At 50.2% G+C, this 13666-nt stretch overlaps 1 protein-coding gene and 1 long non-coding RNA gene across 12 annotated transcripts in view; one reads left to right on the forward strand and one right to left on the reverse strand.

Annotated features, from left to right (window-relative positions):
* The window catches only part of DLGAP4 (DLG associated protein 4), a gene marked incomplete at its 5' end in the record, with an annotated part of 196418 nt that extends 190210 nt beyond the window's left edge, over nt 1-6208 (forward strand). For all 11 annotated transcript variants that reach the window (XM_082746234.1, XM_082746230.1, XM_082746233.1 and 8 more), the window contains 3 exons: nt 2491-2582; nt 3480-3635; nt 4419-6208. In XM_082746234.1, the coding sequence (XP_082602360.1) occupies nt 2491-2582; nt 3480-3635; nt 4419-4637 (467 nt within the window). In that variant the 3' untranslated portion in view covers nt 4638-6208. The remainder of the gene's footprint in view (nt 1-2490; nt 2583-3479; nt 3636-4418) is intronic.
* Nucleotides 1-13666, reverse strand: part of LOC309872289 — an 89606-nt gene that overhangs the window by 44484 nt on the left and 31456 nt on the right. The gene's annotated exons all lie outside the window — the stretch shown is intronic.

Raw genomic sequence — 13666 nt, forward strand, 5'->3', positions numbered from 1 at the left:
AGTCATAAAGATTTGCTGTTTTTATCTAAGAGTTTTATAGATTAAATAGATTGATTCTTAATGAATGAACTTCATTCATTTGCTTGTAGATAGTAGTTGTAGATTTGCAACTTCATTCTTCTGCTTGTAGATAGTTTTTCCAGCACTCTGCGAAGAGACTGTCTTTCCCCATCCACACTCATTCTGGAATGACAGAATACTACACCCAAAGGAACTCACCCCACACTTTTCCATTGTCGTAGTTGAGAAATTTGCTGTTGAATTCATTTCTTTAGCAGAAAGATTGTTTTTAATCTTTCCTTGCCCTTTGGCTGCTTTCTAGGAGTATCTCTATCTTGTATTTTACCAGCAATGTGAATTTTCTTGGGATTCATTTGGCTCCTGAGTACCAGATGTCAGCTATTTCTGGAAAGTTCTAAATCATGTCTGCTCTCTTCTTGTAGAGCTGACCCATGTACAGAGGCCCACTCTCTTTAATGTCTCTCAGCCCCTTTCTTTTTTTGCTTTTATTTCTTAAGAAATTAGGTACCCAAGTGCAGTCTTATGGTTGGGAATTCTCAGAAGACACCTTTCCTTTTATTCCTACTTCACTCTAGACCAAGTGTCTCCATTACCTGTCTTAAGAAGGGGATGAGGAGTGGCTCATTTTATTCCTGGCAGGTTATTTATTTGAAAAAAGATCTTGTGGGGCGCCTGGTTGGCTCAGTAGGTTAAAGCCTCTGCCTTCACCTCAGGTTGTGATCTCAGGGTCCTGGGATCGAGCCCCACATCGGACTCTCTGCTCAAAGGGCAGCCTACTCCCCCCCCCCCCCCCGCCTACTTGGGATCTCTGTCTGTCAAATAAATAAAAATCTTTAAAAAAAAAAAATTTTTTTTTGTTACCAAACATTTGAAGCATTTCGCACCAGGAGCTTTTTTGCTCCTCTTCTCCTAGTCCTGGGGCCCCATAGCAGGTTTTCTTCTTTGTGCTGTCCCACAGTGGCCCTGGTTTCTTCGATGGCCTGGTTTTTCTCTCGTGCTAGCTCTGAGCTCCACTGTCTCATTTTCTTCTCAGAGCACCTCAATCCCAGCCTAGAACGACCGCTTGATATATTCATGGCTTTCCACCATTTTCTAGCAAGAACTATCTGGTGAATGTTCGTGTGCCATTTGCTGTCCCTGTAATCTGTTTAGCTCCTTTTTTTTTTTTTTTTTTTTATTCTTCAGAGAGAGAGGGAGAGAGAGTGAGCACAGGCAGACAGAATGGCAGGCAGAGGGAGAAGCAGGCTCGCTGCTGAGCAAGGAGCCCAATGTGGGACTCGATCCCAGGACGCTGGGATCATGACCTGAGCCGAAGGCAGCTGCTTAACCAACTGAGCCACCCAGGCGTCCCTGTTTAGCTCCTTTTGAATTACTTTCTAAATAAGGCAAAATTCTTCCTTGATGAGCTCTTATAAAGTAGATCAGTGTGAGAGAGGGGCCAGGCCTGCATCCCAGGTCGGCAGGAGTTCCTAAAGCACAGGAATGGGGGTTGTGTTCAGCCTCATCTTCTCCCCCCCTCACAGTGCAAAGCTCCCCACCCCCTGGTGCTGAACCAGGCACAGGAAAGCTCCTGCTGCAGTCCACATCCCCTTTTCATTTCAAGTAAGAGATGACTGGCTTCTCCCCTCAAGGCATGCTGCTTTGGAAAACTCAAAACTGACACCTCAATCCAGACAGGCAGCCCACTTCACACTCAGTGCTGACGAGTTCTGTCACAGGAGAGTTCAATGTCGATTTCCTCTTTACTCTGTTTTGCTTTGGTGATTCTACGGCAGCTGAGAAATCGTACTGTCTTTATACCACAACTAGTGAAAGATCAGCCTTACATTCCTGGGCTGAGATCTTCATGGCTAACTCTCCTGTTGGATTCTATTTGCTTATATTTGATGAAACTTTTACATTTATGTTCAGAATGAAAGTGGTCTGTTCTTGGCATGTCCTATCTATTCTCAGGGCTCCTGAAATGAGCAGTGTTACTTCCTATGTTTATGGACTCTCTGGAACAATCTCAATGTATGATACTGGGATTTTCTGTTCTGTAAAGGTTTTATCGAACATCACCTGTAAAACTACATCACCTGTAAAACTAAAAAGCTCCTTTTTCTGGGAAGATTTTTAACCTCTAAAGTTTTTTTTTTTTTTAAAAACAGCTTTGGTCTAATAAGATTTTCTGTTTCTTCCTGACTCTAAGATAATTTAGGTTTTCCTGGAAATTTTTTCCATTTAAACTCAATTTTCAAATCTATTGCCATAAAATATATGTAGGAACTAAGACATGGCACTCACTTTATCTGTATTGTTTGTATTTTTCACAAGGGCTGATTAAAGTGGGCGTAAAATGAAGACCAGATGCCATTCACCAAATGATGATTGGTAACCTGAGTGGGGTCAAGGGGATAAAAGCCCTGATCCTGCCTTCTACCCCAACAAACGCTATGCTCTGCTCAGTCTCCACCTTCTCTTTCTCAGTCTTAGGAAAAGTCCTCAGTGCTGTGGGCAGTGCCCAGCTACTGATGTCCCAGAAATTCCAGCAGTTCCGGGGCCTCTGTGAGCAAAACCTGGTGAGTGTGACTCTTCCTCCTCCACCGTGGGCCTTCCAGACTTTGCCTTCCTGCCAGATTAACCCCTCTAAGCCTCTGTGCTCTCCTCCCTAACACAGAGAAGGTGCTGGTGACACATGTCCATGCCTCGCACAAGGAAAAGAGCCTTCCAAATTTCTAATGCCTCTTCAAATAGAAAAGCAAAGCCTATGTGAAAGGAGCCACATGAAACTTAAAAATCAGCACTGACTCAGTTGTATTAAACATGCTCTAAGACGTCGGGTGAGGACTGGAGACATATCACCCACTGGCCTTCCCTATCAGGAGGGTGGCTTTTCCTGTGGACGCCTCACCTCACTCCCCATGGCCACGGACAGCATGCTCCTAGGGCTGGCGGATAAGGGCGAGTGTTTATCTCCAGGACCTGCAGAGATCCTGATGACTGGCTGGGGCAGTCATCATGAGCAGCATGTTGTCAGAGAACAGACTAGGGGGACAGAAACCCTGTGGGTTCTGTAAATATACCCATCTGGCTGTGCTCCTGGCTTCTTCCTGCCTCACAGTGAGACCACAGCTGGGAGCTTCTGTACAATGAGAAGAGATCTCAGCCTGACATATATTAGGAGCATGAGGGCCTTCCTCCTTATAGTCCTACAGTGGTGGTCAAGGCCTCAGTTCCATGTATGTACAGGGCCTGCTCTCTTTCTCCCAAAGATCTGCACCATCTCGGGGCTGGCAGTGACCAGGAACTTGCTTCATTCCCTCCTACAGATCCTGATGTTGGGAAGTGGGGAGAAGCAAGATGAGGCTTCCAGGGACCCTAACCAGAGCTGGCAGGGTCACGAGACCATACTTGGTGTGGGGTGCAGAACAAGCGTCTGCCTTGCTCGCCCCACTGATCCCCATCTCCCTCTGCAGAACCCTGAAGCCAACCCACGTCCGACAGCCCAGGACCTGGCAGGGTTCTGGGACCTGCTACAGCTGTCCATCGAGGACATCAGCATGAAGTTTGATGAACTCTACCACCTCAAGGCCAACAGCTGGCAGCTGGTGGAAACCCCCGAGAAGAGGAAGGTGAGCATGGAGCAGTGCGGAGGGGAAGTCCAGGGACAAATTCCTGGTCGGCAATAACGCTGCCCACATCGGTCAGTGCTGCTTGGCTCCCTTCTCCGTGTGTCGTCTTTGAGCTGGGGGCTCACGTCCATCAGTGCGCAGGGTCCATGCTTGGCTCTCGTCCAGCATGCTGCTCGCTCTGTGTAGTCGAGGCTGCCCCCTGAAGCATGCCATCCCACCCTGCATGTTCAGAAAGGGGGCTCCTAGGAGACAGATGCCCACAGTCCTGAGCACAGGTAGAGATATGGCTGTCAGAACTCTGGAGGCAGATCAGTCCTACTGGGGCCAGCCTCTCCCATGAGATGCGGCTTCCTTCCATAAAACCATGGCACCCAGGGACCCCTGTGGTTACTGGGTACTGAACCACGGCCCCTGTGAGTTCTGACCCCCTGAAAAAGCCTGTGAAATGTGGCCTGGGAGTCCGAGGTCCTGAATTTAAATCCCAGCCCAGGCCATGTGACTCAGGCTCCCCATGGTTCAGAGCAGGGGTGGGAACAGGTGCTGTGTCCATCCCTTCCTGCTAGAACATTCTAGAATCCTAAGCTTGCGTTTTGCTCCTATGCCTTGTGCTATTCCCACTATCATCGCTTCTTGTGGCTTTCTGATTCCACATGTGTGTTGCTTGTGCCTGATGTGGGGAGGCTGGGGTGGAGGCCCCAGCTGCCAGCATCAAGTGAGAGGTAACGCCCCACAAAAGGTGCACCTTTATTTTATTTTTCTTCCCTCCTCACTGTCTCACTAAAGGAAGAGAAGAAACCACCCCCTCCGGTCCCAAAGAAGCCAGCTAAATCCAAGCCGGCAGTGAGCCGCGACAAGGCCTCCGATGCCGGGGACAAGCAGCGTCAGGAGGCCCGCAAGAGACTCCTGGCGGCCAAGCGGGCAGCTTCTGTGCGGCAGAATTCAGCCACGGAGAGTGCGGACAGCATCGAGATTTATGTCCCTGAGGCCCAGACCCGACTCTGAGACCAGGAAGTGGGAAGCAAACAATTTTAAGTCATTAAAAAAACAAACAAACACACAAACTAAATGTGAACGGAACACCATTTTCTCAACCTTTAAGATGGTTATTCTGTCCAGAGACCCTGAGCCAACTTTCAATTGATGCATACAAGGGCTCACAATTTGGCTTTTTTGGGTCCCTCCCAGCTTTAGGTTAATGAAGACTTCATACAAAAAAAAAGTCAACAGAAACACAAAACTCTCAAACTTTTTTTCCCCTCTGGTTGGCCATGGTGGGCTAGGTAGACGGACCTCGGCACCTCCTGGCCCAGCCTCCAGACTGCGGTCTTTTTACTTGTTCTATCTCACGAGAACTCGCACTAGCTTGTTTACAAGACGAGGACAGTCCGAGGACAGCCTTGGGTCCCTGCCATGTCCTTCCTCCTCTTCCCGCTACCCCGCTCTGACCTTGCAGTTTTCATTCTTCTGTTCGTCTCCTCTCCCTTCAGAGCTCACCCTGGGGCTCCCGGCTGTGGTCTCACCGGCTTGCCAACTCTGGGCCCTGCGTGCAGCTGCCAGCCTGGAGAGCCAGACCCGCGCCCCTGCCCCAGCGCTCCCAGTTGCTCATGCGCACACGCAGGCGCTGGCCCCGCAGCAGCAGCAGCAGCACCGGGCAGGGGGGAGGGGAGGTCTCCGAGAAGGGGAGGAGGGTTCAGGGCTTTGGGGGGGGACAATGAGATAAAAGCCACCGTTACCACACTCCAGACTCCCGCCTCTTTCTTCTCTCCAGCCCCCTCTTCCTTCAGTAAAATGTCTGACTCAGAGTGACTTGCAGGGGATACTCAAGAGAGGGACCCCATTTTCCAGGGGTCGCCTGTCCCTGGCCGAGCCTGTGTACAGCACCTGAGGGGCAGGCGGCTGTGTCTGTATGTATGTGTACATATGCACATAGACCTTAGAGTGTATATTTAACAAACGCCCATCTGCTCACCCATGCCCCCCAGCGCCGCCGCTGGCTCTCGGGGCACCTGGCAGGAGGCGGGTGTGTGAATAGCATATATTTTTACATGTACTATATCTAGGTGTGTGTACAAGTGTGTGTAAAAATATATACCTTGTGTGTAAGCGGCCTTTTTTTTGGTCTCCCACCTGCCCCCTGCCGTGGGCCCATCTGCCCTGCCTCTTCAGTTTTCTATTCTTTTTTTTTACCCCAATCATCCTTCTCTCTCCCACCCCACACCGCCCACACCGCCCCCACCCCCCCAGCCCAGCCCCACTCCCAGGGTGGCGTCAGCCTGAGCTGCAAGATTGGGGGCGGGAGGGGGTAGGGGGTGGCCCAGCACACGAGGGCTGCTCTCTCTACCATGGAGATGACGATGGCATTGGAGATGTCCTCATGTCCGGCACTCGCTGCAGGGACCCCGGGTGAACAGAGGGCCTGCTCTGGGGCCCCATTCCAGCCTGGCCGCCGTCTGTGACCTTGGGCAAGTCACTTGACCTCTGTGTGCCTCAACTTCCTCCTCTGTAAAATGGGGACAGTCCCTGCCCCTCCCTACCTCACAGGCATGTTGTGAGAATAAATGAGGTAACGTGTACCAAGGGCTCATGGTGTTCTTACAGCGGGCAGGGCCAGGCTGGGGTGAGATGGGCGGAGGGGACACCCGGGAGCCTGAGTGAGACCCCTTGCCACACAGCAGCTCTTTGGAGACAGGCTGACTTGTGTGCAAACCGTCATTCCAGCTCTGGCACAACCTGGCTCACAACCCTGGGCAAGAAAACTGCCCTTGGTTCCCTGACTTTACAAATGAGTAACATACCCCTTAACCTGCCTCCTGTGAGAAACAGACACTTAACCCATCATTGCTCCATGGAAGCCAAGCTGGGCTGCCCTGGCCCACCCACCCCCCCTCTGCAGCGGCCTCCCCCTGACAGCTGTGTGCACTCAACACACCTCCTGAGCACCTGCTCCAACAGCCCCGCACCTGGCAGGCGGTCACAGAACCACACTCTGGTGGAGGAGAAAGACACTGAATGAGGCCTATGTGAGTTTAAGTCTACCACAGGCAGCAGAAGAGAAGATGCAGCACCAGGAGGCTGCAGGAAGCGACAGAGCAACCCCACACACAGCCTGGGGCGCAGCACTCTGCTCCAGCCCAGAGGCACCAAGGGTATTAACCTGCTCTGGGGGACGGCAGGTCCGGGGAGAGTGCGTTCCAGGCAGAAGGATGTTCAAGTATAATGCCCCATGGTACAAACATGGTTTTCAGGAAGTTTCAGGCCAAGCTGGGCTCCAGACGCCTGGTCTCCTTCCTCCTCCCACCACCCAGCTAAGATGCAGTGACCTTGGGCTCAGGGGATGCACAGAACTGCCTCCCAGCTCCACCTGGTCCCTCCTGAGCTCCACTCCTCCCTCAGGCCAGACCCCCATGCTTGGTGCTCAGAGCCTCATGCCCTCCTCTCTGGATCCTGTTAGTGGCACACACAGCAGGGCGGCAGAGCCACCCTCTGGGGGCGGGTACTCCCTGGACCTATCCCCGCCCTGTGGGGAAGTGATTAGAAGAGTAAGTGAAGAGGTTGCAGGTGGCCTTGGGCACTGAGCGGGACCCTCAGAGCGGTGAGTGAATGCTGGAGAGGTCCACGAGCTAGCTAGCAGCCCAGCTCTATTCCTGACAGGCCTCAGGGGAAGAGGGGGGACGCCTACCCCTCAGGGCCTGAGTGTTCCTGCCACAGCAGGGGAGTGGCCCTGGCAGTTGGATCAGGGTCTCCTGCAAGGATCCTAAACTCCCTACAGCGGAGCACGGAGAGCAGGAAGCATGTGACGTGCAGCATCGGGGCCTCCACTCCTAGCTCCGCTGCTGCCACAGTGAAGAAAGAACAGGATAATGAACACCATGTCCTTCACCCAAAATCAGCAACTGTCAACAACTACCGTATTTGCACCATCCCTCACAGGCCCATTCAAACACGCCTCACTTTTCCCCGAAAACCTAGCTGCATACACCATACTTTACCCCAAACACACCAGGCACCGCCTGAGAATAAGGACATTCCTGCATGACCACAATACCACTGTCACCCTCTAAAGTAAAAAAGGAGTGGTCCACGCTCAGTCCCAACCCCATGACCCAGAAGAGTGCCAAGGCCCAGACATGAATACGAAAGCACAGCCACACTCCAAAGTCCCCAGTAATGTCCTCTCTGGCTCTTTCCTTGTACCCGCCCGGGATACACCCAAGGGTCGCTCACTGCTCTCAGTTACGATGTCTCCTAGTCTCACTGAACCAGACCTGACATTCAGGACATGACGTCTTTTAAGTATCCATGCATCTTGGGGCACCTGGGTGGCTTGGTCAGGTAAGCGCCTGCCTTCGGCTCAGGTCATGATCCCAAGGTCCTGGGATCGAGTCCCACATGGGGCTCTGCTGAGTGGGAGCCTGCTTCTCCGTCTCCTCCTTGCTTGTCCTCTCTCTCGCTATCTCTGTCACCATCTCTCACAAATAAATAAAATCATTTTTTTTAAAGTATCCAAGGATCTTACAGAGTGTTGCATGGTCTAGAAGTATGTATTCTCATGACTAGATTTCTATAAAACAGTATGAGCCAGAACATGACTAAGATAATATCTCAATCTCTGTACTTACTTCTATCAAGAAGGCATTTGACTATTTAGGAAAAGACCAACAGCAGCTTCCCAGAGAAGCTGCATTTCCAAAGCTGGGCTCTGAAGGGACAGAAAGGGGTCAGGAGGGAGAGACTGCAAGCTGCGGGGTGCTGGGGAGAGGCAAAGGGAGCCTGAGCCTGTGCGCTAAGCCGGGGTCCCTGAGAACCATCCTCAGGGCGGCACATCCTAGGGCAGGAGCTCCAGGGTCCCTAGTTGTTCCCAAGCCTGGCATCTCCCCCACCCCATGCCCTAAGCTGAGAGAGGAGGCCAGGCTGCAGCCAGGAGCAGCACTGGGTTCAGAGGCCTTCTGGCCAGGACAGCAGATCAAAACCACTGCCAGGTGGCCTTCCAGCCAGCAACATGTAGATGCTAGCACAGGTAAAAGTGCTGCTGCGGACCTCCAGCCCGCTAGAGAAGTTGTTCCCACCATCATCACTGGACAGGGTGAAAGGCGAAGGGAGAAGCCAGAGGGAGAAGCCAGCTCCCTGCTGAGCAAGGAGCCTGAGTCAAAGGCAGACACTGAATAAATGGCCGGAGACACCAAGGCGCCCTGGAGTGGAGTTTCTGAGAGAAACACAGAATGAAGTACTGTCCCCTGCACTTTGGAATCTGGCTGACCTGAAAAATCCATGTGGCCCTCACTGCACCTCCCACAGCAGCCAGAGGGTCTTTATGAAGTCCTGACTCCATTAGCACCAGAAGTCACCCTCTGCGCAGAAGCCTTTGCAGCCCGCCTGGTGCCAGCAGAAGAAAACCCAGCCTCCCCACCTTGGCCCAAGAGGCCCCTGCCCAGCTCTCCCACTACACCTCCCATGGGATCCCACCCTAGCTTCACCTCAGGCCTGGCACAGGGAGCACAGCTCCCCACCAATGCAGTTAACGTAACCCTTCCTCAGCCCTCAGGTTAGCTCCCAAAGTCCCTGGGCCAGGCCAGGCTGGGGCAAAAACCCCTGCTCTGGACTGGGAGCATGAGAGCCACTTGGCTTGTCTCTCTTTGTTGCAGTCGCTGATGTGGTAATACTCCTATCTGTCCAGCTATATGAGTATCTGTCTCCACAAGGAGATGGTGGGCTCCCAGAGAATAGGAAGTAAGTTTTTTCCACCAGCCTCAGTGCCTAGCACAGACGAGAGCTTCATTATTTCCCAGCTGGCTCAGCCGGTGGAGCATGCGACTCTTGATCTTGGGGTGGTAAGTTCGAGCCCCACATTAGGTATAGAGATGACATAAAAACAAAAGTTTAGGGGAAAAAAGGAAGTATTATTTCCTAAATGAATGAGCTTGCTGAGGGAAGGAGGGGTGGGACTTCACAGAGAAGACAGTATTGGAGCTGGGCTCTGAACGATGAACAGGGGTTCTCCAAGCTGAGGCGGAGAAAGGCAAGCACAGAAGCTGAAGTGTGAGACTGCTGCTGCACAGGAAGAGCCTCAAATGCCACGTTAAGTAGTAAAGGCTCTAAATGGAACGGGGACCTTTCCTCCTACAGAAGCCACCTTCCCATGAGACAGGGGCCCCCAGTTCCAGTGTCCAGGGGTGGCCATGGTCCCCTAATGACCAGCCAGCATCAGGGTTTAATCTCTAGCACGTGTGCAGAGAGCCCAAACCTGATGACGCCCTGTGACCAACAGGAAACATGGGCCTTTGGGGGGCCTCAAATGCTATGGCTCCAACCTTCCATAGACTGACAGATGACTCCCACATCTGACTCTGCAACCCCAATTTCCTTGAACTCCACACTTCCCACTCACATCTCTACCTCTCAAAATGAACATTTCCACCAACCAGCAGAAGTAAAACGAAGTGAGAAGGGCCAGAAAGTCACCACAAAGCAACCGTCCCAGCAACAACTAAATCACCAGTGGGTGTCACAACTCGGTGAAAGTTTGCTGAGAAGCAGAATGTCTGGTCTCAAAGAAGCACACCACAAACGACTTACTCATGAAATACGGATTAGTAAAGGGGAAAATTATAACTTTCTGATGGATAACCCAGCAGATACCACCTTAAAAAGATGGTGAAGTTATTGTTGCTGGTGAGGGAAAAAAATAATGTCCTATGTCTTCTGTTGAGACACACAGAGAAAGGCACATCATTTCTGTGATATTCCTGTCAAAAATCCACCACCAGAGGGGTGCCCGAGTGGCTTAGTTGGTTGAGCATCAGACTCTTGATTTCGGCTCAGGTCATGATCTCAGGGCTGTGAGATCCAGCCTGGAGCTGGGCTCTGCACTCAGCAGGGAGTCTGCTGGACAGCCAATCCTCTCTCTCTCTCCCTCTGCCCTTCCCCCTGCTCATGCTTCTACCTGTCCATGCACACTCTCTCTTTCAAATAAATAATTTTTTTAAAAATCCGTAACTTGAAGCTAATCATGAGGAAGGACCATGTAACTGGCCTGAACTCTCTGAAAATGTCAATGTCTTAAAAAACAAAAGCTAATTAACAGTTCAATGTTAAGAGAGATTAAAGCGGGGCACTTGGGTGGCTCAGATGGTTGAGTGTCTGCTTTTGGCTCAGGTTATGATCTCCAGGTGGTGGGAGCCCCACTTTTGGCTCCCGGCTCAGCATGGAGTCTGCTTCTCCCCCTCCCTCTGTCCCCCTGCTTGTGTTCTGTCTCTCCTTCTCTCGAATAAATAAAAAAATCTTATAAAAAAAAAAAGAGAGAGATTAAAGACATCTCAATAGATAGATAAAAAGGGCTTGATAAAACCCAACATCCTTTCATAATAAAAACATTCAACCAGCAATAGATCTTCTTCAAGCTGATAAAGGGCATCCAAGAAAAACCCACAGCTACTATCATATTTAATGATGAATGACTGAGCTTTTGCCATACGTTCAGAAACAAGACAAGGGTGCCTGCTTTTACTACTACTTTTTTTTTAATTTATTTATTTATTATAGGGTATGCATAAGATAGCAAACAAATGCGGGAGGGGGTGGGAGGGAGTGGGGGGGGGGGAGGCAGTGCAGGGGGAGAAGGAGGGAGAGACTCTCAAAGCAGACTCCTCATTGAACATGGCCCATCATGGGGCTCCACAAGAGGCTCCATCCCAGAACCCTGAGATCATGACCTGAGTCAAAATCAAGATTCGGACATTCAACTGACTGAGCCACCCAGGTGCCCCCGATTTTACTACTTCTATTTGATGTATTGGAAGGCAATGTTGCCCAGGCAACAGAATGAATGAATGAATGAATGAAACCCAGCTTGAGGGGTGCCTGGATGGCTCAGTGGGTTAAAGCCTCTGCCTTCAGCTCAGGTCATGATCCCAGGGTCCTGGGATGAAGCCCCACAGCGGGCTCTCTGCTCAGCAGGGAGCCTGCTTCCTCCTCTCTCTCTCTGCCTGCCTCTCTGCCTACTTGTGATCTGTTAAATAAATAAATAAAATCTTCGGAAAAAAAATAAAGAAACCCAGATTAAGAAGAAAGAAATTAAACTATCTCTATTTGCAGATAACATGATCTTTCATATAGAAAATCTTAAAATATCCATAAATAAACTATGAGTTAATAAATGAGTTCAGTAATGTTCTTGGAAGTAAGATCAATACACAAAAATCAATTGAAGGCCGCCTGGGTTGTGGTGATGGCTGCCCAACAATAGGAATGTGCTTACTGCCCCCCCAACTACAGATTTCAAATGCTTAAATGGTAATTTTTATGTTTTGTTGTTTTTTTTTTTTACACACCCTCCACACACACACAAAAATTAAAGAAATATGATAACCTTAGATTGGCTGCTGGACCAGAAAAAAATTCCTGTAAAGGACATTATTGGGATCATTGACAAAATTTGAATATAGATTGTAAATTAGGTAACAGTATTAAATCAATGTTAAAATTTTTCTAATACTAGGGGCACCTGGGTGGCTCAGTGGGTTAAAGCCTCTGCCTTTGGCTCAGGTCATGGTCCCAGGGTCCTGGGATCGAGCCCCGCATCAGGCTCTCTGCTCAGCAGGGAGCCTGCTTCCTCCTCTCTCTCTGCCTGCCTCTCTGGCTACCTGTGATCTCTCTGTCTCTGTCAAGTAAATAGATAAAATCTTTAAAAAAAAAAATTTTTTTTTTTCTAATACTGATAAATGTACTATGGATTTGGAAAAGAATCTCCTTTTCAGGAGATTCTCACTGAAGTATTTCCAGGTAAAAAGTAATAAAGAATGCAAGTTACTCTCAAATGATGTTGGTGGGAGCAAGATATCCACACATACACATAAACACACAGAAGAGAATATAATAAAGCCAAATGTCAATAATTGGAGAATCTGGGTGAACTCTTAGAATAAAGGTAAAAGTACCATACAAAGTCTGAAATTATTTCAAAATTAACTGTTTAAAAAAAAAAATTAGGGGCGCCTGGGTGGCTCAGTGGGTTAAAGCCTCTGCCTTCGGCTCAGGTCATGATCCCAGGGTCCTGGGATGGAGCCTCGCATCGGGCTCTCTGCTCAGCAGGGAGCCTGCTTCCTCCTCTCTCTGCCTCCTCTCTCTGCCTGCTTCTCTGCCTAACTTGTGATCTCCGTCTGTCAAATAAATAAATAAAATCTTAAAAAAAAAAAAAAAATTAACAGGTCCAAAACAGAGCTATGATCTCGCTTCAAACCTACTCCTTCCACAGCAGACCCATGTTAGAAAGTGGCAGCTCTCTCTCCCCCACCGCTCACACCAAAACCCTTGGAATCAACCTCGACTCTGTTCTTTCACACACATTCCAATCCATGTGCAAATCCTATTGGATGCAACTTCAGAATATTTCCAGAACCCCACCCTTCTCCCCCGCCCCGCTGCTACCACCCTAGCCTGAACACTTGCCGGAAAGCTCCTCGCTGGTCTCACCCAGATGGATTCAGTTAATACATAAGCCAGACCATGCCATCCTTCTGCTCAGAACTCTGATGTCTCATGGCGGCCTACAAGGCGCCCCAGGCTACGTCCCCACTGCTTCTGAGAGCTCATCTCTTACCCTTCTCCCCAGTCACACTCCCCTCTGGCTGCTCCTAGACCAGGAGTTGGCAAACTCTCCCTACCTGCCTCAAACCTTCCCTGGGCATGACTTCTGGTTGTCCCAATGTCACAGGAGGCATCCTCCTCTCTCTCTTTTGTAACTCTGCTTTATTCTTCTTCAAGGAACTCATTTCTCTCCCCAAGCCATGGAGCTACTCATTCATCGTAGTTCCCTCATAAAAACTGCTTCCCTGGGGTGATTACTTTAGTTCAGTGCTGTTTCCCCAGCACCCAACACAATGCCCCACACCTAAGATATCGGTTCGTATCGACAAGAGTAAGTAACTGGGTGTTGGAAGGTCTGCACTGCTCCACAGTGGGCTGGGGGTGGGGGAGGGACGGGAAAGCCTGCCTGGAGTCCAGGTGGGTAGGGTGTTCCTTCAAGGGTCAAAGTG

This window comes from Mustela nivalis (assembly GCF_964662115.1).
Source record: "Mustela nivalis genome assembly, chromosome: 8".
Classification (NCBI taxonomy): domain Eukaryota; kingdom Metazoa; phylum Chordata; class Mammalia; order Carnivora; family Mustelidae; genus Mustela; species Mustela nivalis.